The sequence below is a fragment of the Pseudorca crassidens genome, chromosome X, assembly GCF_039906515.1.
Source record: "Pseudorca crassidens isolate mPseCra1 chromosome X, mPseCra1.hap1, whole genome shotgun sequence".
NCBI lineage: Eukaryota > Metazoa > Chordata > Mammalia > Artiodactyla > Delphinidae > Pseudorca > Pseudorca crassidens.
This window is the reverse complement of record NC_090317.1, coordinates 58,225,569-58,252,466: the sequence shown is the minus strand read 5'-3', so window position 1 is coordinate 58,252,466 and position 26,898 is coordinate 58,225,569. Positions and strand designations below refer to the sequence as shown.

The 26,898-nt window shown below is 34.9% G+C and overlaps 1 protein-coding gene across 1 annotated transcript in view; it reads left to right on the top strand.

The window, feature by feature from the left end:
* DACH2 (dachshund family transcription factor 2) overlaps positions 1 to 26,898 on the top strand; it is a 617,297-nt gene that overhangs the window by 443,146 nt on the left and 147,253 nt on the right. Inside the window, exon 5 of the mRNA XM_067722703.1 lies at positions 21,460 to 21,618. Within this exon, the coding sequence (XP_067578804.1) occupies positions 21,460 to 21,618 (159 nt within the window). The remainder of the gene's footprint in view (positions 1 to 21,459; positions 21,619 to 26,898) is intronic.

Sequence of the window (26,898 nt, the reverse complement as noted above, 5' to 3'; positions counted from 1 at the left end):
TGAAGAAACAAGATAAAACCCAAGAAAAACAACTAAATTAGGTAGAGATAGGCAACCTTCCAGAAAAAAAAACTCAGAATAATGATAGCGAAGTTGATCCAGGACCCCAGAAAAAGAATGTAGGCAAAGATCGAGAAGATGCAAGAAATTTTTAACAAAGACCTAGAAGAGTTAAAGGACAAACACCTAGAAGAATTGAAGAACAAACAAACAGAGATGAACAATACAATAACTGAAATGAAAAATGCACTAGGAGGAAACAAAAGCAGAATAATTAAGGCAGAAGAAAGGATAAGTAACCTGGAAGACAAAAGGGTGGAATTCACTGCTGTAGAACATAATAAAGAAAAAAGAATGAAAAGAAATGAAGACATCCTAAGAGACCTCTGGGACAACATTAAATGCACCAAAGTTCACATTATAGGGGTCCCAGAAGGAGAAGAGAGAGAGAAAGGATCTGAGAAAATATTTGAAGATATTATAGTCAAAAATTTCCCAAACATGGGAAAGGAAATAGCCACCCAAGTCCAGGAAGTGCAGAGAGTCCCAGGAAGGATAAACCCAAGGAGAAACACACCAAGACAGTAATCAAATTGACAAAAATTAAAGACAAAGAAAAATTTTTAAAAGCAACAAGTGAAAATGACAAATAACATACAGGGGAACTCCCATAGTTAACAGCTGATTTCTCTGCAGAAACTTTACAAGCCACAAGGGAGTGGCATGATATATTTAAAGTGATGAAAGGGAGGAAGCTACAACCAAGATTACTCTACCCGGCAAGGACCTCATTCAAATTCGACAGAGAAATCAAAAGCTTTACAGACAAGCAAAAGTGAAGAGAATTCAGCACCACAAACCAGCTGTACAACAAATGCTAAAGGAATTTCTCTAAGTGGGAAACACAAGAGAAGAAAAGGACCTACAAAAACAAACCCAAAACAATTAAGAAAATGGTCATAGGAACATACATATTGATAATTACCTTAAATGTAGATGGATTAAATGCTCCAACCAAAAGACAGACGGGCTGAATGGATACAGAAACAACACCTGTATATATGCTGTCTACAAGAGACCCACTTCAGACCTAAGGACACATACAGACTGAAAGTGAGGGGATGGAAAAAGATATTCCATGCAAATGGAAATCAAAAGAAAGCTGGAGTAGCAAACTCATATCAGACAAAATAGACTTTGAAGTAAAGACTATTACAAGAGACAAAAAAGGACACTGCACAGTGATCAAGGGATCAATCCAAGAAGAAGATATAACAATTATAAATATATATGCACCCAACATAGAAGCACCTCAATACATAAGGCAAATGCTAACAGCTATAAAAGAGGAAAACGACAGTAACACAATAATAGTGGGGGACTTTAACACTTCACTTACAACAATGGACAGATCATCCAAAATTAAAATAAATAAGGAAACACAAGCTTTAATTGACACAATAGACCAGATAGATTTAATTGATTTTTATAGGACATTCCATCTGAAAACAGCAGATTACACTTTCTTCTCAAGCACACATAGAACATTCTCCAGGAAAGAACAGATCTTGTGTCACAAACCAAGCCTCGGTAAATTTAGGAAAATTGAAATCATATCAAGCATCTTTTCTGAACACAACACTATGAGATTAGAAATAACTTACAGGGAAAAAATGTAAAATACACAAACACATGGAGGCTAAACAGTACATTACTAAATAACCAAGAGATCACTGAAGAAATCAAAGAGGAAAGCAAAAAATACCTAGAGAAAAATGAAAATGAAAGTACGATGATTCAAAACTTATGGGATACAACAAAAGCAGTTCTAAGAGAGAAGTTTATAGCAATACAATCTTACCTCAAGAAACAAGAAAAATCTCAAATAAACAATCTAACCTTACACCTAAAGGAACTAGAGAAAAATGAACAAACAAAATCCAAAGTTAGTAGAGGGAAAGAAATCATAAAGATCAGAGCAGAAATAAATGAAATAGAAACAAAGAAAACAATAACAAAGATCAATAAAACTAAAAGCTGGTTCTTTGAGATGATAAACAAAATTGTTAAACATTTAGCCAGACTCATCAAGAAAAAGAGGGAGAGGACTCAAATCAATAAAATTAGAAATGAAAAAGAAGTTACACCTGACACTACAGAAATACAAATGATCATAAGAGACTATTACAAGCAAATATATGCCAATTAAATAGACAACCTGGAAGAAATGGACAAATTCTTAGAAAGGTATAACCTTCCAAGACTGAACCATGAAGAAATAGACAATATGAACAGACCAATCACAAGTAATGAAATTGAAACTCTGATTAAATGTCTTCTAACAAACAAACGTCCAGGACCAGGTGGCTTCACAGGTGACTTCTATAAAACATTTGGAGAAGAGCTAACACCTGTTCTTCTCAAACTCTTCCAAAAAATTGCAGAGGAAGGAACACTCCCAAACTCATTCTACGAGGCCACCATCACCCTGATTCCAAAACCAGACAAAGATACTACAAATAAAGAAAATTACAGACCAATATCACTAATGAATACAGATGCAAAAGTCTTCAACAAAATAATAGAAAACAGAATCCAACAGCACATTAAATCATACACCATGATCAAGTGGGATTTGTCCCAGGGATGCAAGGATTCTTCAATATTCACAAAACAATCAATGTAATACACCATATTAACAAAGAGAATAATAAAAACCATATGATCATCTCAATAGATGCAGAAAAAGCTTTTGACAAAATTCAACACCCATTTATGATAAAAACATTCCTGAAAGTGGTCATAGAGGGAACCTACCTCAGCATAATGAAGGCCATATATGACAAACCCACAGCAAACATCATTCTCAATGGTGAAAAACTGAAAGCATTTCCTCTAAGATCAGGAAGAAGACAAGGATGTCCACTCTCACCACTATTATTCAACATAATTTTGGAAGTCCTAGCCATGGCAATCAGAGAAGAAAAAGAAATAAAAGGAATACCAATTGGAAAAGAAGAAGTAGAACTGTCACTCTTTGCAGATGACATGATACCATACATAGATAATCCTAAAGATGCCACTAGAAAACTGCTAGAGCTAATCAATGAATTTGGTAAAGTTGCAAGACACAAAATTAATGCACAGAAATCTCTTGCATTCCTATACACTAACAACGAATGATCAGAAAGAGAAATTAAGGAAACAATCCCATTTACCATCCCAACAAAAGAATAAAATACCTAGGAATAAACCTTCCTAAGAAGGTAAAACACCTGTACTCAGAAAACTATAAGACACTGATGAAAGAAATGAAAGATGACACAAATAGATGGAGAGATATCCCATGTTCCTGGATTGGAAGAATCAATATTGTGAAAATGACAGACAACCCAAAGAAATCTACTGATTCAATGCAATCCCTTTCAATTACCAATAGTATTTTTTACAGAACTAGAACGAAAAATCTTAAAATTTGTATGGAGACACAAAAGACCCTGAATAGCCAAAGCAATCTTGTCGGTAAAAAATGGAACTGCAGGAATCAGACTCCCTGACTTCAGAGTATACTACAAAGCTACAGTAATCAAGACAATATGGTGCTGGCACAAAAACAGAAATATAGATCAATGGAACAGGATATAAACCCAGAGATAAACCCACAGACCTATGGTCGACTAATCTATGACAAAGGAGGTGCATATATACAATGGATAAAAGACAGTCTCTTCAATAAGAGGTGCTGGGAAAACTGGACAGCTATATGTAAAAGAATGAAATAAGAACACTCCTTAACACCATACACAAAGATAAAGTCAAAATGGATTAAAGACCTAAATGAAAGAGTGGACACTCTAAAACTCTTAGAGGAAAACATAGGAAGAACACTCTTTGCCATAAATCACAGCAAGATCTTTTTTGATCCACCTCCTAGAGTAATGGAAATAAAAACGAAAATAAACAAATGGGACCTAATGAAACTTAAAAGCTTTTTCACAGCAAAGGAAAATATAAACAAGATGAAAAGCAACTCTCAGAATAGGAGAAAATATTTAGAAATGAGTCAACAGACAAAGGATTAATCTCCAAAATATATAAACAGCTCATGCAGCTCAATATGATAAAAAAAACCCAATTAAAAAATGGGTAAAAGACCTAAATAGACATCTCTCCAAAGAAGACATACAGGTGGCCAAGAGGCACTTAGAAAGCTGCTCAACCTCACTAATTATTAGGGAAAGGCAAATCAAAATTACAATGAGGTATCACCTCACACTGGTTAGAATGTGATTATTTTGGGCATAATCAGAAAATCTACAAAACAACAAATGCTGGAGAGGTTGTGGAGAAAAGGGAACCCTCTTGCACTATTGGTGGGAATGTAAACTGGTACAGCTACTATGCAGAACAGTATGGAGGTTCCTTAAAAATCTTAAAATAGAACTACCATATGACCCAGCAATCCCGCTATTGGTCATATACCCTGAGAAAACCATAATTCAAAAAGAAACATGTACTCCAATGTTCATGGCAGCTCTGTTTACAATAGCCAAGTCATGGAAGCAACCTAAATGCCCATTGCCAGATGAATGGATAATGAAGATGTGGTACATATATATATAATGGAATATTACTCAGCCATAAAATGTAGCAAAATTGGATCATTTGTAGAGACGTGGATGGATCTAGATACTGTCGTACAGAATGAAGTAAGTCAGAAAGAAGAACAAATATCGTATATTAAAGCATATATATGGAATCTAGAAAAATGTTACAGATGAACCGTTTTACAAGGCAGAAATAGAGACACAGATGTAGAGAACAAACCTATGGACCCCAAGTGGGGAAGTTGGGGGGGGTGGTGTTGGTGGTGGTGGGATGAATTGGGAGATTGGGATTGACATATATACACTAATTTGTATAAAATAGTAAATAATAATAACCTGCTATATAAATATATAAAATAAAATTAAGAAAAACAACTAGAAAGTTTTCTATAGTTACAGCATTTTTATTGTATTTCGAATAAGGTATATTTTCATTATTTTAAACCCATGGCTTTTTCTAAAAATTAAACGAGTGTTAACAATCATATTGGATGCAGTAATGCTGCCTTTTCCACTTCAGTTATTCTTTTTAGTTGTGACACTAAGCCTTATATGTTCTATCCTCTTTTCAGGGATTGTCTTCAAAGAAATGCCATTATTTTTCCACTCTTCTTTTCTCTTCATGCATCCAGCTGGCCTTTTTCCTCTTGATGCTTTGCAGCCTCACCCACATTTTCAAAAGACAGAGAAAACACTACCCAGAGTTAGACCATATGATTTATGATTTTCAAGACTTGTTTTTAAAAGAGGGACCTGAATACAAAAGCTTTCCTGCCTGCTTGTGATTGAGAGGTTTTCTTTTTTTTAAAATAAATTTATAAATTTATTTATTTATGGCTGCATTGGGTCTTCATTTCTGCATGTGGGCTTTCTCTAGTTGTGGCGAGTGGGGCTCCTCTTCTTTGTGGTGCACGGGCTTCTCATTGTGGTGTCTTCTCTTGTTGTGGAGCATGGGCTCTAGGCATGCAGGCTTCTGTAGTTATGGCACGTGGGCTCAGTAGTTGTGGCTCACAGGCTCTAGGGCACAGGCTCAGTAGTTGTGGCACATGGGCTTTGTTGCTCCACGACATGTGGGATCTTCCCGGACTGGGGATCAAACCTCTGTCCCCTGCATTGGCAGGTGGATTCTTAACCACTGTGCCACCAGGGAAGTCCCAAGAAGTTTTCTTTAAAGGCCTTCCCACTTCACCACTCATGGGTCTGCTCACTACAGATCTTGGCCTAGTCTAGTAAGCCTTTTTATTTTTAAAAAATTTTATTGGAGTACAGTTGATTTACATTTTTGTGTTAGTTTCAGGTGTACAGCGTAGTGATTCAGTTATACATATACATATATTCATTCTTTTTCAGATTATTTTCCCATATAGGTTATTACAGAATACTGAGTAGAGTTCCCAGTGCAATATCATAGGTCGTTGTTGGTTATCGGTTTTATACATAGTAGTGTGTATATGTTAATCCCAAGCTCCCAATTTATTCCTCCCCCTCCCAAGTTTCAGGAGGTGCATATGAAACAGGGTGCATATGCACAAACAATACTTCAATTAAAAGTATTTATAGGGCTTCCCTGGTGGCACAGTGGTTGAGAGTCCACCTGCCGATGCAGGGGACACAGGTTCGTGTCCCGGTCCGGGAAGATCCCACATGCCGCGGAGCGGCTGTGCCCGTGAGCCATGTCTGCTGAGCCTGTGTGTCCGGAGTCTGTGCTCCACAACGGGAGAGGCCACAACAGTGAGAGACCCGCGCACCGCAAAAAAAAAAAAAAAAAAAAAAAAAAAAAAAAAAAAAGTATTTATATCAATATGACTTGTATAAACAACGGTTGATGATAGTAGTTTAGTGTGTGCATTCTGGAGCCCGTTTTGGTTCAATTCCTTACTGACTATGTAAGCTTGGGAAAATACTAAATCTTTTTGAGCCCAAGTTTTCTCTATAAAATATGACTGATTATAGTACTACTCTATAGGGTTGTTCTGAGGACTAGATGAATATTTTCTGGCACACAGTAAGTGTTCAATAAATGTGATTCCCACAGATATGAGATATGTATTGCTATGTTTTTCTAAGTAGTGCCTCATAACTATTAATTGTAGTTTTAATTTCTAACATAGTTATAAAGTTCGTTTATGAACTTTTTTTGATACCATCAGCAGTAATTCACAAGTCCCCTCATAATAAGTGTGAAAGATTCATTACATATATCCATAGGCATTAAAAACCTAGACCTAATAAACATTTCTTATAAAACCCATAATTGTTATGTATTGTTATTGTTACTTTGATTCTGTAATTATTCATTTCCTTTCTCCTACTCCATTTTCTTCTCCTTTCTTTTCCTTTTCCCTTTTAAAAAGCCATGTTCTTCTATCATCTCTTTTTTTCCATCTAAAATAGATTTTTTAATATTCACTCTAATGTCTCTACTTAACAAAATATATGTTTTTCCCTTTGTATTGTTATCCTAGGCTCTGCCTTGTATTTCAATTTATTCCATTTTGCCAAGTTTTATAGCTTTCCGTGAATTTTGTTTTTTAGCTAAAAGCCCTATATCTGTTATCTTGTTTCTCTAGTGTAGATTTTGTCTTTAAGTAAAATGATTTTTTTTTTCCTGGTGAAATTCTCCTTTCCCCTGGATCTTGTACTTTTACATTGTTTGCCTGCTTACTTTCTCTGTTATCTTTTATTATATTTTGCATTCATTTTAGAGTGACAATAAAACAATTTTAAAAGGTTATAATCTATTTTTTTTTCTACCAACAGTCTCATTTTAGTGCTTATTTCCTCTTTTTAAATATGTTGCTCTTTCTTATGGTTCTTCTTTCAGGAAATCCTAGTATTAATACCCACTGTCTGCCATCCAAACTCAGTCTCCTCTGTACAGAAAGAAAAAACAATCTCCTTCTGCTTTCCCAAGACCAGAATATATGTACTTGTTTAGATCTCACTCAACCTCAACACGCTAAGCTGTTTTGTGAATAACTTTCTGAAATGCCCACTATTTTCAGTATCTCTTTTTGAATCTGCTTCTGAGAAAAAGTCTGATTTTGCTAATAGGACGTTTTTTAAGAAAAAGTTTGGAGTATACATTTAAATATTCAAAGGTATTTTATTGTATAATTATCAATAGATTCCTTTACCTACCTTGTGAAAGGCATATATTTTAAGTATGGCTGACTGATGGACAGATTGGGAATTGCTGAATTAATGGGCACATTTCAAATCCTTTGCAAGGCTTGGTGGTAATTACATCTGCTGAACCACTTGATATGTTGTTGGAAGTAGCTAAGTAAGTCATATCTGGAGTTTTTGATTTTCAGTGCTATAACATACCTGATTTTACAGATCATTTTAAGGACAATATGTTAAAATGCATATGGCCATGCATATAAATGCACTACCCACAAAAATAATGAAATTTTACCTTTGTGGATTATTCTCTTAATCTTTGGGGTCCCTGGTGCTCTTCCTCATATTGGTAGTATTGTTAAAAAGATATTTACCCTATAGACAACTTAATGATATTAATAACTAAAAACATTTTACTTTCTCTTTTATATTCTAAAATAATTTAAATTATAATTGCTCACACTTATTTCATGCTTATTATGTCCAGATAGTGTGCTGTTATACATGTTCTATCTCATTTAATCCTTACAACAACCATAAAGTGGGTAGATAATATTGTCTCTATATTAGATATCAAAAACCATAGCTATTAATTGGAGGAGGCTAGATTCAACCCTTGGTCTGTCTGATGCTCTTTCTACTATGCTATTCTAGTTTTGGGAGGATATAGTCCTTCCTTCTCTTTTTTGCAACTGTTTCTATCTGCCACTATTTTTCTTAGACCTTTACCAGTTGACAACTGCCAGTCAAGTAAGATCATTCTAACCTCACCACTCCAAGGCATAAAAATCCCCACAAGCAAAATTACTGTATGAGTAATAATTAACTCTCCTCGTCTGCTCCAAAAGATCATAACAACTTCACTTCAGTTTCCTGGGCAAAATTAATTCTATTATGTAGAGACTACTTTATGGTTCCCCCAAATAATTTTTGTTACTGGTAAGGATTACTCTGCAGGAAAGTAGAATTACTTGTAGGGATAATATTAATATACATGTATTATACATGCCACTCATATGTATACATATGATAATTATGTATATCATATTTGAAGGGGGGTTAAAAACTAGAAAAGGTGAATTCATCTGCCTCATTCCATGTAGCCAGTCTTGTCTTTTGCTTTTTTAGGTCTAACTCATTAGCTTTAAAAGTATGGTTTATTTGGTTAAGTTAACAGTGTAATAGAAACAGTAAACGGCAGTGTAAATGGCAGGTTTGTAGGTCATAGCTCTAGTGTGTAATAAAATGAAAAATGAGGGTTGTAAAAATTGAACATTGTGAATACATATTTTGAGAGGATTTCTGATAGATTTTGAAAAGAAATTTAAGTTTGTGCTCCCTTTTTTAAGTTTTTTCAAATTAAGACAGCTTTCTGAAAACTTTTGTTCATGTACCCCATCAGATAAATAATGAGCATGTTCTTTTAGTATGCATAAGTTGTATTATAAGCTTTATACATGTACTAACATATGTACACAAGGTAGAAATTAAATGTTTAGACTAAGATTAAGAAACAAGATTTCAACTAAAGCATTTTATTTTTCAGTGATATAAAAACTTTAAAATATATTATTAATAGCAATAAGAACAATACAACTAATATGTCCTATCTGATGACCCTGACAATATTTTACCTCATAATGAAGGTGACAAAAATTTCCTACCAAAAGGAAATTTATCAGCTCTGCTATTCTATTGTTCTTCTCCTGTGCTTCCATTATCTTCAATCTGTGCTTGTGTTGTCCATTAAGTAAGACATAGTTTAGTTAAAAATAACTAAGGTAGCCCATTAATTCACTCAATTGGGCATACGTAGATCACATCACAATGAGGTAAGAGTAAGTGTAACACCGGAGATGCCAATCGTCAACCACTTACTCTGCTTCAAACTCCCACTTTTCCTTTGAGATACCTCTAGCACTTGACTGGTGAGGGCATCAGTGATGATCCATATCTTAAATATTAGCAAAACATAATGTTGTACTTCCTTTTCAGTTAAAGTAGAAGAAAAAAATTGAACATCTTGCTTTATCTTCATCTTTTGTATTCCCTAGGGTATGCATACCTCACTTTAGGGACCTCCAGTTTAAAATATATTTCACAAAAGAATATGTCACAATTTATGAATTCCAGGACTTATATCTTTATAATAAATTCTTAGCATTTTTCTCAGCAGTAGATATTCAGTATTTCAGAAATATGACAGAAAAAGGGAAAAGATAGATACTGGTATTATATGATTATTTATTGCAAAGTGATGATAATATGGCTGTCATTTAGACAGACCTCATGCTGTTAAGGGTGACAGAGAAAACTCAAATTCAGATAAGAATGTACTGTCAATGGTTTGAAATTGTATGTTTTGGAGAATCTTTCAACTTTTACTACTTACAGTAGCAAGAAATGAATCCAAATTTCAAAAATATTGTCACGTCACATACAAAAATGTTCTGTACTAGCCACAACACACAGTTTATATGAAATTGAAGGATTTTTAAATTTGTTCCAAGAAACACAAAGTTATACCAGATAAATACAAGGACAACTTAAAAATCTGTGGGGTTCACAGGAGAGTATCAATAATTAAGATAAGTTTATCATTTAGAATTAAAAAATAATAGCAGACAAAACCCCATTTTCTTCCTGTCTTCAGCAAAATTCCTTTTAACCAGAGTCTTTTTCAAGTTATACAGACTAACAGTTTGCAAGAGTTTCTGCGACCCTGTCATCACACTCAGCGGGTCGTACAGGTGAGCACTGTGACTTCATTACATGTGACCTAATTCCCTATATATCTGAATTAATCTTTGAAACTCAATAATGTGATGTTCAGGTTTTAGCTACCGTGCTCTAAAGTGGCACACAGGGAATATATACATCTTGTAGCATTTTAATTTAGAAACAAATGTACTGGGACTTTGCTTGAGTTTTACATTTACTTACTGAAACATGTCAGCCTAATTCTTAGAATGATGTATGAATCAGGGGCAATTTATTTGGGTAAGCCTGAAATGACTACTTAATTTTTAATTATTAAATATACTTTTAAGCAATAATTTTCCATTAATTCCAGATATAAACTTTTGGGCTTGACTTCATATCCTTTAGGGTGGTGATGATGATAATGATAAAAATGTAAAGTTGTTTTATTTTCCTAATTAGAGTGATGCTGATACATTGATACAACAGCTATAGAGCATGCCTGTCCATACTCACTCTTCTGTACTAGTGTTCATTGTATGTAAACTTGGTGGTCATGGAACCAAGGTATTCCTTTCTTGCTTTCCGGATACTGCTCTGCTGTTTTCCCTCTACTTTTCTAATTATCCTTCCTGAAACTCCACCTTCTTTATTTTGGTTTTTGATAGCTTATTTTGGCAGCAGTGACAAGGGTCACTTGGAGAAGAAGATCCAAAAGGATCTTCAAGTAGGAAAGTCAGTTAAGAGACTCGAGATAAGTGATAGAGTAGCGAGGGTCCAAATGAAGGTGGTGGCAGTGGGAATGGAAATGAAACAAATGCAAGGTCAATTCCAGAGACTCAGTCACTTTAGCAGGGATTGAAGCGATAGAGAGATGTCAACGATACTTATTAAATAGAGATCTTTGAGGACAAGGGCTCTGTTATCTCTGTTTTCTCAGTGCCTGCGAATGGCACCTGACACATATTGGGAACTCAAAACGTTCCAGTTAAAACAATTAAATTATGCAACTACCAGATATAGAGAGTAAAGAGACTAGATTTTTTTCATTGAATAAGGGTCAATTTAGTATTGGATATGAATATTGGATAAATTGGATACTGAAGATGCTGTAGATACCTCTGTGTATTAAGTTGTTTTACACAAACAAACTGCTGATTCCTTATACTCTAGAACAACACTATCTAATATAACTTTCTACAGTGAAGGAAATGATCAATATCTGTACCTCCCAATATGGTAGTCTCTAGCCATATGTAGCTTTTGAACACTTGAAACGTGTTTAGTGCAACTGAGGAGCTGAATTTTTAATCTTATTCCATTTTACCATATTAAAATTAAAATTTAAACAACCACATGTGAAGACTGGCTACTATATTGGAGAGTGTAGCCCTAGAGATCCATCAACAAACTGCCATTTTTACCTCTGAGGAAACTTGAAACTCCTAGCCTATAGCCTTAGGATGTGGTTGTTCCTATAGGCAACATTTCAAATCAAATAGAAGACAAGCTTGTTTAGAGACCTCTTCAACATTTTTGAATGGATACTTGTTATCTATTTTCTATAAATATCAGTTGAAACTCCAGAGACAGTGCATATTTTACATTACCTATCTGGACCAATCTAGAAAGTTGCAAAATGTTCACTTTTGTGAATGCATATAAGAAAACCAAATAAAAGCATAATAACAAAGTATGTAGATTGTAGCAGATCTGCACACATACTCCTAGCTTTCCATTCATATATTGCCACTTTTTTAAAATTGAGGAATAATTGATGTGTAACATTATATTAGTTTCAGGTGTACAGCATAATGATTTGTATACACTGCTAAATGATCACCACAATAAGTCTAGTTACCATCCATCACTATTCAAAGTTAAAAAATTTATTTCTTTGTGATGAGAACTTTTACTCTCTTAACAACTTTCAAATATGCCATAAAATATTATTAACTGTAGTCACCATGCTGTACATCACATCCTCATGACTAATTTATTTTATAACTGGAAATTTGTACATCTTGAACCCCTTTGTCCATTTTGCCTGCCCCGCCCACCCCCCATCCTGTCTGGCAACCACCAATATGTTCTCTGTATATATGACTTTTGCTTTGTTTTATTTTGTTGTTCGTTTTTTTTTTTTGCTGTTGTTGTTGCCTTTTAGATTCCATATATAAGTGAAATTATATGGTATTTATCTCCTTCTGCATGACATAATACCATCTAGATCCATCCATGTTGTCACAGATGGCAAGACTTCATTCTTTTTTCTGTCTAATCTTCCATTGTATTTGTATACCAATCTTCTTTGTCCATTAATCTATCAATGGACACTAAGATTGTTTCCATATCTTGGCTATTGTAAATAATGCTGCAATGAACAAAGAGGCACATATATCTTTTCAAATTATCTTTTCAAATTATCTTTTCAAAATTTCAAAAGAAATTTTGTTCTCTTCAGATAAATACCCAGAAGAGGAATTGCTGAATCATATGGTAGTTCTATTTTTAATTTTTTGAGGAACATCCATACTGTTATCCATACTGGCTGGACCAATTTACATTCCTACCAACAGGACATGACAGTTGCCTTTTCTCTACATCCTTGCCAACATTTGTTATTTGATGTCTTTTTAAGAACAGCTTTTCTGACAGGTTTGAGGTGATATCTCATTGTGGTTGTGATTTGCATTTCCCTGATAAACAGTGAAGTTGAGCATCTTTTCATGTGCCTATTGGTCATCTGTATATCTTCTTTGGAAAAATGTCTATTCATGTCCTCTGGCCATTTCTTAATCCAGTTTTTTGTTTCTTTGAGGTTGAGTTTTATGAGTTCTTTGTATTTTTGGATATTAAATACTTATATATGATTTGCAATTTTTTTCCATTCAGTAGGTTGCTTTTTCATTTTTTGATGTTTTGTTTGCTGTGCAGAAGCTTTTTAGTTTGATAAAGTTCCACTTGTTTATTTTTGCTTTTGTTGCCTTTGCTTTTGGGGTCAGATCCAAATAATCATTTCCAAGACAAATGTCAAAGTGTTACTGCCTATGTTTCCTCCTAGAAGTTTTATGGTTTCAGGTCTCATATTCATGTCTTTAATCCATCTTGAGTTAATTTGTGTGTAAACTGTAAGATGGTAGTCTAGTTTTATTCTTTTGAATATGGCTGTCCAGTTTTCTCAGCACTATTTATTGAAGAGACTGTCCTTTCCCCATTGTGTATTCATACCTCTTTTGTCATACATTAATTGACCATGTGCATGGGATTATTTCTACACTCTTGATTCTGTTCCATTCATCTATGTGTCTGCTTTTATGCCAATACCATATTTTTTGATTATTGTAGCTTTGTAATATAGTTTGAAATCAGGGAGCATGATGCCCCCAACTTTGTTCTTCTTTCTCAAGATTGCTTCAGCTATTCAGGGTCTTTTTTGTATCCATAGAAATTTTAGGATCTTTTTGTTCTATTTCTGTGAAAAAAGTCATTGATTTTGAGAGGGAATGCATTGCATCTGTAAATTGCTTTGAGTAATATTGATATTTTAACAGTATGAATTCTTCCAATCCATAAGCACAGAATATCTTTCCATTTATTTGTGTCTTCTTCAATTTCTTTCATCAGTGTATTATAGTTTTCAGTGTATAGGTCTTCCATTTCCTTGGTCAAATTTACTTCTAGCCATATTATTCTTTTTCATGCACTAGTAAATAGAATTGTTTTCTCTGCAACCCAAGAAGAGAGGCCTTGGAAGAAACCAAATCTGTTGACACCTTGATCTTGGACTTCTAGCCTCCAGAACTGTGAGAAAATTAATTTTTGTTGTTTAATCTACACACTCCATGGTGTCTTAGTCCATTTGGTCTGCTATAACAGAAATTCCATAGATGGGTGGCTTATAAACAATAGGGAATTTATTTCTCACAGTTCTGGAAGCTGGAAGACCAAGATCAAGATGATGGTTGATTTAGTATCTGGTGAGGACCCACTTCTTGGTTCACAGACAACCATATATTTGCTGTGTCCTCACATGGTATAAGGGAGCTCAGGATGTGCCCTTCACATAGTGGTAGAAAAAGGTTGACTCTAGATTACATTGGTAAAAACAATTTTTTAGCTTTAAGTGCAGCTTTAAGTGCAGTAGATGTTATTACAGATTGGCACAAGGGCATAGGGAAATGTAAAGTTTGGGTCTTCCAAAGCCTCCATACTGAGTCATAAGTCAATTTGTATAGACTTTAAAATGGTAAGTAGTTTAGGTCAAAAGACAAAAATGTGTCCAGAGCTTCCTATGCAAATATCAAGGATGTCCCATACTCCTTTGTCACTCACTTCATATATAGTTGCCTTAAGAATGCAGGATAATTTCATGTATTTATACTTAGTGAAGATGGGCACAGCTGGTAACCAGCTTCCTTGTATCATTTTTAACCCAGTAGTTAAAAAGATGAGAATTGTTGGAAAAAGTTCGTCTAAAGTTCTCATAAAAGCAGACAAAAAAACACCTGGAATCCTTTAATGCAGTTTAAAAATCATTTATATTCAAGTTATTTGGAATATGTAATATATAAAATATTAGACAATATCTAATGTACCATTTGTTATTGAAAATTGACTAAAGGATTTTCAATTTATAAAATAAATATTGACATAATCTCTGCTCTAGTATTGTTTCATGCTGTTGCTGCTGTGATGGTGCAATACCATGTTAATATCAATGGTATAATTTAGTGTCTTCTAAATGTATCTTTGTCAATGTGTTGCTCATCATTTTACAAATTACAGTTCTGTAATGGTGAGATAATTCATATCTTAGACATAGTGCTAAAATGATGAAGTGTTTCTGTTGTTGCTCAGCAATTGATCTTCCAAAATTTTGCATTTTCTGGTATTAATCATGTTTATGGGCCCAATGTTACTATAAAGAATTCTCAGTGTTGCAATGTGGTTACTTTCATCATTTATTAAGATACTCTCCTCATCCCCCTCCGCCATTCTTTTTCATTACAGCATAACAACATCATATTGATTTTAATTGGAATTTCAAATTTGTGAATGCTAAATTATGTCAATGCACCAACCATAAAATACCTCCCTGCTCTTAGGCAGTGACTAAACAACAGCAAACATCTGGATGAAAAGAGAGAACAACTGGTGTAATCATAAGAGTGTTGCATGATATAGGAGCACCTCAATACATAAGGCAAATACTAACAGCCATAAAAGGGGAAATCGACAGTAACACATTCATAGTAGGGGACTTAAACACACCACTTTCACCCATGGACAGATCATCCAAAATGAAAATAAATAAGGAAAAACAAGCTTTAAATGATACATTAAACAAGATGGACTTAATTGATATTTATAGGACACTCCATCCAAAAACAACAGAATACACATTTTTCTCAAGTGCTCATGGAACATTCTGCAGGATAGATCATATCTTGGGTCACAAATCAAGCCTTGGTAAATTTAAGAAAATTGAAATTGTATCAAGTATCTTTTCCGACCACAACGCCATGAGACTAGATATCAATTACAGGAAAAGATCTGTAAAAAATACAAACACATGGAGGCTAAACAATACACTACTTAATAATGAAGTGATCACTGAAGAAATCAAAGAGGAAATCAAAAAATACCTAGAAACAAATGACAATGGAGACACAACGACCCAAAACCTGTGGGATGCAGCAAAAGCAGTTCTAAGGGGGAAGTTTATAGCAATACAAGCCCACCTTAAGAAGCAGGAAACATCTAGAATAAACAACCTAACCTTGCACCTCAAGCAATTAGAGAAAGAAGAACAAAAAAACCCCAAAGCTAGCAGAAGGAAAGAAATCATAAAAATCAGATCAGAAATAAATGAAAAAGAAATGAAGGAAACAATAGCAAAGATCAATAAAACTAAAAGCTGGTTCTTTGAGAAGATAAACAAAATAGATAAACCACTAGCCAGACTCATCAAGAAAAAAAGGGAGAAGACTCAAATCAATAGAATTAGAAATGAAAAAGGAGAGGTAACAACTGACACTGCAGAAATAAAAAAGATCATGAGAGATTACTACAAGCAACTCTATGCCAATAAAATGGACAATCTGGAAGAAATGGACAAATTCTTAGAAATGCACAACCTGCCAAGACTGAATCAGGAAGAAATAGAAAATATGAGTAGACAAATCACAAGCAGTGAAATTGAAACTGTGATTAAAAATCTTCCAACAAAGAAAAGCCCAGGACCAGATGGCTTCACAGGCGAATTCTATCAAACATTTAGAGAAGAGCTAACACCTATCCTTCTCAAACTCTTCCAAAATATAGCAGAGGGAGGAACACTCCCAAACTCCTTCTATGAGGTCACCATCACCTTGATACCAAAACCAGACAAGGATGTCACAAAGAAAGAAAACTACAGGCCAATATCACTGATGAACATAGATGCAAAAATCCTCAACAAAATACTAGCAAACAGAACCCAACAGCACATTAAAAGGATCATACACCATGATCAAGTGGGGTTTATTCCAGGAATGCAAGGATTCTTCAATATATACAAATCTATCAATGTGATAAACCATATTAAAAAATTGAAGGAGAAAAACCATATGATCATCTCAATAGATGCAGAGAAAGCTTTTGACAAAATTCAACACCCATTTATGATAAAAACCCTGCAGAAATTAGGTATAGAGGGAACTTTCCTCAACATAATAAAGGCCATATATGACAAGCCCACAGCAAACATCATCCTCAATGGTGAAAAACTGAAAGCATTTCCACTAAGATCAGGAACAAGACAAGGTTGCCCACTCTCACCACTCTTATTCAACATAGTTTTGGAAGTTTTAGCCACAGCAATCAGAGAAGAAAATAAAATAAAAGGAATCCAAATCGGAAAAGAAGAAGTAAAGCTGTCACTGTTTGCAGATGACATGATCCTATACATAGAGAATCCTAAAGATGCTACCAGAAAACTACTAGAGCTAATCAATGAATTTGGTAAAGTGGCAGGATACAAAATTAATGCACAGAAATCTCTGGCATTCCTACATAGTAATGATGAAAAATCTGAAAGTGAAATCAAGAAAACACTCTCATTTAACATTGCAACAAAAAGAATAAATAGATAGGAATAAAGCTACCTAAGGAGACAAAAGACCTGTAATCAGAAAATTATAAGACACTGATGAAAGAAATTAAAGATGATACAAATAGATGGAGACATATACTATGTTCTTGGATTGGAAGAATCAACATTGTGAAAATGACTCTACTACCCAAAGCAATCTATAGATTCAATGCAATCCCTATAAAACTACCACTGGCATTTTTCACAGAACTAGAACAAAAACTTTTGCAAATTGTATAGAAACACAAAAGACCCTGAAGAGCCAAAGCAATCTTGAGAACGCAAAAAGGAACTGGAGGAATCAGGCTCCCTGACTTCAGACTATACTACAAAGCTACAGTTATCAAGACAGTATGGTACTGGCACAAAAACAGAAATATAGATCAATGGAACAGCATAGAAAGCCCAGAGATAAACCCACGCACATATGGACACCTTATCTTTGATAAAGGTGGCAGGAATGTACAGTGGAGAAAGGACAGCCTCTTCAATAAGTGGTGCTGGGAAAACTGGACAAGTACATGTAAAAGTATGAGATTAGATCACTCCCTAACACCATACACAAAAATAAGCTCAAAATGGATTAAAGACCTAAATGTAAGGCCAGAAACTATCAAACTCTTAGAGGAAAACATAGGCAGAACACTCCATGACATAAATCACAGCAAGATCCTTTCTGACCCACCTCCTAGAATAATGGAAATAAAAACAAAAATAAACAAATGGGACCTAATGAAACTTCAAAGCTTTTGCACAACAAAGGAAACCGTAAACAAGACCAAAAGACAACCCTCAGAATGGGAGAAAATATTTTCAAATTAAGCAACTGACAAAGGATTAATCTCCAAAATTTACAAGCAGCTCATGCATCTCAATAACAAAAAAGCAAACAACCCAATCCAAAAATGGGCAGAAAACCTAAATAGACATTTCTCCAAAGAAGATATACAGACTGCCAACAAACACATGAAAGAATGCTCAACATCATTAATCATTAGAGAAATGCAAATCAAAACTACAATGAGATATCATCTCACACTAGTCAGAATGGCCATCATCAAAAAATCTAGAAACAATAAATGCTGGAGAGGATGTGGAGAAAAGGGAACACTCTTGCACTGCTGGTGGGAATGTGAATTGGTTCAGCCACTATGGAGAACAGTATGGAGGTTCCTGAAAAAAACTACAAATAGAACTACCATATGACCCAGCAATCCCACTACTGGGCATATACCCTGAGAAAACCGAAATTCAAAAAGAGTCATGTACCAAAATGTTCATTGCAGCTCTATTTACATTAGCCCAGAGATGGAAACAACCTAAGTGCCCATCATCGGGTGAATGGATAAAGAAGATGTGGCACATATATACAATGGAATATTACTCAGCCATAAAAAGAAACGAAATTGAGCTATTTGTAATGAGGTGGATAGACCTAGAGTCTGTCATACAGAGTGAAGTAAGTCAGAAAGAAAAAGACAAATACCGTATGCTAACACATATATATGGAATTTAAGGGAAAAAAATGTCATGAAGAACCTAGGGGTAAGGCAGGAATAAAGATGCAGACCTCCTAGAGAACAGTCTTGAGGTTATGGGGAGGGGGAAGCGTGAGCTGTGACAGGGCGAGAGAGAGTCATAGACATATACACACTAACAAACGTAGTAAGGTAGATAGCTAGTGGGAAGCAGCCGCATGGCACAGGGATATTGGCTTGGTGCTTTGTGACAGCCTGGAGGGGTGGGATAGGGAGTGTGGGAGGGAGGGAGACACAAGAGGGAAGACATATGGGAACATATGTTTATGTATGACTGATTCACTTTGTTATAAAGCAGAAACTAACACACCATTGTAAGGCAATTATACCCCAATAAAGATGTTAAAAAAAAAAAAGAGTGTTGCATGTTTTCAATAAACACACCAAACCTCAACATGATCAAGGGAATGATTTCTGGTCCATTAAGCCAATCTATCAATTCAACTAATTTGCCTATCTTTGAGCTTCCATGCATGTTAACTGAATGGCTTAAAGCAGAAACTGAACAATTAGCTACTTATTTCTTCCCTGTTTGATTGGAAAAACTTTGTTTTTATAAGTATGACCAAGTACTCCTCGGCCTTTATATATGTTGATGGAGAATCTAGTGTTTCCTTGTCTGAAACTTGTCTAATTGGAAATTGGCCAAGTCTCCCGCTTTTGGATTAGAAATTGACTTTGGCCACAAGACAACTTGAAAGTGTCCAGCAGAGGGGATTGATTCCCAGAAGTGGGATAAGAGCAGATGAATGGGTAAAAAGGTTAAAAAACCAAAGCAAACAAACAAATAAAAACCTCCCAGAGATTCTAGCAGTTTGCTTAAATAAATTTTAAATCCTCAGGGAGAACACCACTTTGCCTTGAAAATATTTCCCTAAAAAGTCTACAACTCTAAAAACTGATTTTGCAAATGTGATACTTGAAAGCAATAGTATAAACTAAGTAAATACTCTATTTTATAAATAAAAACATTCAACCTCTTTGACCCAGAAATCACACTCTAGGGAATTGATTGAGTCTAAGGAAATATTCAAATGAATGTTTTTATTACAGTAAATTTATAATAGTGACAAATTTGAAACAAACGTATAATCCAATGTTTAATAAATTATAGTACATTAACTCAGTAGACTGCTATGTAGCCATTACACTTTGTAAATCTGATACCTGAAGCAACATGGCAGAGATGTTTATAATGTATAAATGAGTATTTATATGAACAAAGCCTAGGAGGGAACTCAAAGAAGTGAAAAAATTTACAATGTTGAATGTTAGGAATATGAGCACCTTGATTTCTTTCTACTTTTTTCTTAAGCCAGTAAGTGCACATATTTTACAGAATGCCCAAGATCCCCAGGCCTAAATCTCTCTACAAAACAGGGTCAATGTTTTGGCAATCAGATGGGATAGAGTCAGCCATGTGGAGATGCTAATGTCACAATTCCAGCATGGGAATAAGAACAGAATCACTGATCTCTGAATTAATGAAATACATCAAGTGAATAGATGGGGCTGCCCACACAACCATTTTGTTTTCTAAAGCAAGACTGTGTGCTACTGCAGTGATTGGAATTCAACCCCTACCCCTCTGTTTAAAGTATTCTTCTTAAAAAGATGCCCTGGAAATAATTTTGTGGCTGTTTCCTATATGCTTTTAAGCAATGGTTCTGCCCCACAGTATGCTAAGTGCCAGATGAAATAGCTATGCCACTGTAGATTATTATGATGATATAGTATAGTAGTCTGCATTTATGCATACTTTACTTCACTCTCTAGCATGGATGATCAAAGTAAAGCACAATTTCAAATTAAGAGCTGTGGTTTTATGTTTTATCCCTCTTATTTTGTATAAAAGCCTGCTGTGTATGAAGAGATAACTTTTTGAGGGCTGGATCTGAAAACAAAATAACTGATCATTTTGTATCTTACCACATATTTTTGCATGTCATCATGCTCTTATGAATGTGTTCTTTTTGAGTGAATAGCAACTGCTTTTCATTAAGATATAGCACACATATGTTAGAGGGTTGGAAGGAGAGGCAGTAGTGTTCAGTTAAAGGCCTTCAAAATATAAATGCTTTCAAAAGTTATTCATTATGCTTCCAGATTTTTTAGACTACCTGTAAGGCAAGTGAGCCTATATTATTAGTGAAAGCTGTTTAGTTTTCCCAGAGTCAGCTTAAATCCAAGGCTATTGAAAGTTTTTGAAACCATCATAAAAAATGAGTCACTTATGTTTAATAATAATTTTCTATATAGTAATATTAATAATTACAACTCTAAAAAGGGAGTTTAAAAATCCTTCTCATGGAAAGTTGTTAACTTGCAATCTGTTTATATGAATGTTTTTCAGGTGGAAGTGACTCTTCCTGGGATAAGGATAAGATGCAGTCTCCTCTTGCTGCTCCTGGACCCCAACATGGAATTGCTCATGCAGCCCTGGCTGGCCAGTCAGGCCTTGGAGGAGCTCCTACCCTCAATCCACTGCAGCAGAACCAGCTGCTGGCCAATAGTATGTATACTGTACTTACCAAATTTGGTGTGTAAGAAAAATACCACCCAAGACCCACTGAACAACTTGCAATACGAGGGATGGTTTATTTCTCTTCGATAAGATTTAACAATTTGAAGTTAGGAAGGTAGATAAAGAGGAATTCATTTGAAAGGGTGAGGTTTTTAGAACAGAGATATATTGAGTGGCCGTATAGCAGAGTAGAGGTACACAGGAGGCTATGTAAGAGAGTAGTTAAGAATTCTGGCTATAGTCACATAAACTTGGGTTTGAATTCCACATCTTTTGAATTCTGTATCACTGTCTGGCTCTGGAGAAGTCAGATAACTTTTCCAAGTCTCAGTTTCCACAACTGAAAAATAGGAATAAAAGTACACCTAGGCATTAAGGTTATTGAGAAGGCTAAAAATAATTAAGGAAAAACTGTTAGCAGTGACTTGCATATAGTAAGTACTTATTACTCAGTAGTCAAACTACAGCTGAATTATACAAATTCAGGTTTAGCTAATGTCTTTAGGAGCTTCAAAGACTCAGAAATCTTTCTGTAGGAAAACAGGCCTTATATATCTTGCTTAGCTAAAATCTTACTTTCCTTACAGACAGAAAATCTGGGAGAAGAATTCCATTATTCCTTTCTCTGAGACTTTCATCCCCCCACTAGAATTAAGGCAACAGAGGAATTCTGAGATATTTTAACATGATGTCCTAAATCTTAATGAAATTCATCAGTCATTAAGCATATAAAATAAGTTATGGTTTCATCCTTTAAGGAGATTATAATCTAAAGGGTGAAATGTCTCATAAAAAATGTAATGTTAAGCAAAGACAAATAAAATGAATGTCAGAAAAGTTGTAAATATTATAAATCAAAACCAACTGATTAAGATAGACTTATGTCATAAAGAGGGGAAACCTAGAGGACTTCTTGTTTCTGGTCTGACATGTAAAGAGCTTATAAGTTGTCATTCTTGTCCTCACAACAAGAAAAAAGTGGACAGTCTGAAAATCAATAGCTCTTTTAAATCCATCAGAGATTGAGTACATGGGGTACAGTTAACCCCCAAACTGGATAGATTGGCAGATACAGAGAATCACAGATTATAGGGAGCAGAAGCCAGAGCTAGAGCCTGGTAGAAGTATTTAAAGAGTAATTGAGTTATTTCTGAAGATTCAGAGTGAATCTTGCTTGAGAGATAAAGACTCCTGGGGGCCCACACTTAGGGGGTCCCTACAGTTTCATGAGTTTTACCTCCAGAACCCTATGAAGTTCTCAGGATGAAGACTTGAGAAAGTTGTCCTCATGCTTCTAGAAGAGGAGAGAAAAAATAACCATTTCAAAATATGTCCAGAATGTTCTGTCCTCCTTAACAGAGGCCCATTCTCAAAGGAAACTACTTTACCAGAGCTTAAACTATTTACTTTCACCACAGCCTGACTTGGGGGAATGGATACAGTAAACTCCAGTACCCTGTAGACATTGATGCGAGGAAATAGAGATACAAAACTCCAGCCCCTTTAGTTTTTCATGTGGGGAAAGAGAAATACTCAACTCTAGTCCCCTCTAGTCTTCCTGTCTCACCTAAGAGGGCAAAAAGGCAGAAAAGAACTTGCGAAAGTCACAGCCCAAGGCCACAGTCTCACTAGGAGACTGAGACTTGATCACAGGATTATAGACCATTTCTTCTCTCTACACATTAGGGCTCTGCCTAATAACAGGATGTTACAACTGAAAGAACAGAATGCCTCAGAAAGCCTCTAGGTAAAAACAAAGACAACAGGGAAGATAGGAAAATATAGCTGCTAATATGACAACTACAGCAAACAGTAAACAGTCTAACTCCTTGCCAATAAACATAAAATTTCCCAATAAAGGTCTGTTTATGTCACTTCCCTTTACCCAATACACAATTTCTGGCTTTAAACAAGAAAATTGCAAGGCATGTAAAAGGCAAAAAACACAGTATGAAGAGAGAAAGCAAGTGACAGTACCAGAATTACATATAGCAGATATTTTAGAATTATCAGACTAGGAATTTTAAATAACTATGATTAATATACTAAGAGAATGGGAAAAGTGGAAAACAAAAGTATTCATGGAAATTTTAAGCAGAAAAAGGGAAAATCTAAGCATCAAAAGGAAATACTGAAAATCAAAAATACTCCAATAAAATGAAAAATGCCCAAGATGGGCTCATCAGGGTCAAGGCAAGGATTAGGAAACTTGGAGATATGTCAAAAGAAACTTCCCAAACTGAAAAAACAAAGCAAAAATGAATGAAAAAAAAAAAAAACAGAACAGCATATCCAAGAACTGTGTGGCAATTACAAAAGGTGTAGCACACATGTAATGGAAATACTAGAAGGACAAGATTGAGGGAAAGGAAGAGAAGAAATATTTGAAGTAACAATGGCCGAAAATTTTCCCAGATTAATGAGAGATTCCAAACTACAGACCCAGAAAGCTTACAAAACACTAAGAAAGATACATATTAACAAATCTACTGCTATGCATATTATAGTCAAAATGGAAAATCAAAAAGAAAAAATCTTGAAGGAAGACAGAGAGAAAAAAAAAACTCCTTACACGTACAGGAACAAAGAGAAGAATTACTTTAGACTTACTTTCAGAAACCAGGCATTGAAGAATAGAGTGGTGTGAAATTGTTGGTGATGAAAGAACACATTCCACCAACCTAGAATTTTGTATCCAGTGAAATTTTCCTTTAAAAGTGAGGAAATAAAGACTTCCTCAGATGAACAAAAGTTAAAGGAATTTGTTACCATACCACCAGATCTACCCTGTAAAAAATGTTAAAAGAAAGTCTTCAGAGAGAAGGAAAATGGTATAGGTCAGAAAGTTGGATCTACAGAAAGAAAGGATGAGAGTTAGAGAAGGAATAAATTAAGGTAAATTATATGTGTATGTGTGTGTGTGTGTGTGTGTGTGTGTGTATGTATGTATATATATATATATATATATATATATATATATTCTTAATCGAACAAATAAACTGTTCCAAATAACAATAACAATGATATATTGGGTGATTATACTTTATGGATAAGTGAATAAGTGATATAAATGACAGTGATATTATAAAGGACAGGAGGGAGGAATTGGAAATACTCTGCTATAAGGTAACTTCACCACCCATGAAATGGCTTAGTGTCATTTGAAAGCAGATTTAAATAAGTTGTAAAATGTATATTACAAACTCCAGGGAAATCACTTATTTTTTTTTAAAATAAGTATAATTAACATGATAAAAGAGGAGAGAAAAATGAGTCATATAAAATGGTCAGTTAACACCAGAGAAAACAACAAAAGAGTGGAAGACAAGACTTAAAAAAAAGAAAAAACAAGGACATGAATAGAAAACAGTAACAAATATGATAGCTACCTATCCAACTATCATAATCACTTTAAATATGATTGGTCTAAATACACCAATTAAAGACATAGACTGGCCTATGAATATTAGTGACCTGGGTTATTGATGATTTTGCTTGTACTCAAAATACTTCTTGTGTAATCAGGTATCAAGTAAAAGAAAAGCAAAAAAAAGCAAAAGCAGCAACAGCAAAAAGTAAAAATAATGGAGACACAGTAGATAAGAAAACTCAGGAGCCAGCCATGCTGAGAACCACCCTCCCACCAGTGGGCTGGCACAATCCCTGGGACTGCCTGAGCAGTGCAGCCAGCCCAGCCCTACACACCAGTGAGCTTGAAGCCATTGCACAAGGAAAGGCCTGGCAGCCAAATGGGCTGGTGACTAACCTCACCTACCAGTGTGCCCATAGTAGTTGAACCCATCACAACAGAAGGGCTCATGCAGCCCACACAGAAGTCACTCCTAGAGCACATAGCTCTGCGAACCAGAAGGTTTATGCTGCTGTGCCCCATAGGACGTCTCCTATAAAAGACCAATTTTCCAAAATCAGGAAATGTAACCAACCTACTTAATACATAGAAATATACATAGAAAATTAGGCAAAGTGAGGAGACAGAGGAATGTGTTCCAAACAGAGAAACAAGACAAAACCACAGAAGAAGAACATAGCAAAGTAGAAACAAGCAATCTACCCAATAAAGAGTTCAACTTAATAATCATAAAGATGCTCAATGAAGTCAGGAGAAGAATAGATGATCACAGTGAGAAGCTTTACAAATAGTTAGAAAATATAAAGAAGAACTAAACAGAAATGAAGAATACAATAACCTAAATAAAAAAATGCACTAGAAGGGATCAATAATAGATTAGATGATACAGAGGAATGCATTGGCAAAATGGAAGACAGAGTAGTGGAAATCACTCAAGCTGAACAGAAAAAAGGAAAATAATTTTAAAAAATGAGAACAGTTTAGAAGACATCTGGGACAACATCAAGCATTCTAACATCAGCATGCTGGGGGGGGCAGGAGGAAAAGAGAGGGCAGAGAATTTATTTGAATAAATAATAGCTGAAAACTTCCCTACCCTGGGAAAGGAAATGGACATCCAGGTCGAGGAAGCACAGATAGTTCCAGACAAGGTGAAACCAAACAGATCCACACCAAGACAAATTATAATTAAAATGACAAAAAATAAAGAGAAAATCTTAAAAACAGTAATATGCAAGCAGCTGGTTAACTTGAAGGGAACTTCCATAAAACAATCAGACCCTTATCAGCAGAAACTTTGCAGGCCAGAAATGACTGGCATGATGAAAGTGATTAATGGCAAAACCCTACAACCAAGAATAAACAATCTGGTAAGGCTGTCGTTCATATTTGAAGGATAGTTTTACAGACAAGCAAAAACTAAAGAGTTCAGCACCACTAAAACTGCTTTGCAAGAAATGTTAAAAGAACTCCTTTAAGTGGAAAAGACCACAACTAGAAATATAAAAATTATGAAAGGAAATGTCTCATTGGTAAAGGCAAACATACAGGAAAGGTAGTAGATCAACCACTTAAAAGCTGGTAGTAAGGTTAAAAGATAAAAGTAGTAAAATCATCTATATCCACAATAAGTAGTTAAGTGATATACAAAACAAACAAAAAAGTAAAATATGACATCAAAAACATTACCTGTGAAGGATGGAGAATAAAATGCAGGGTTGTTAGAATCTGTTTGAACTTAAGAGATCATCCACTTAATATATGAACCACATGGTAAAGACAAACCAAAAACCTATAATAGATACACACACAAAAGGAGAAAGTGTTCAAATATAACATTAAAGATAGTCATCAAATCACAAGGGAAGAGAGCAAAAGGTAAGAAAGGAACAAAAGAG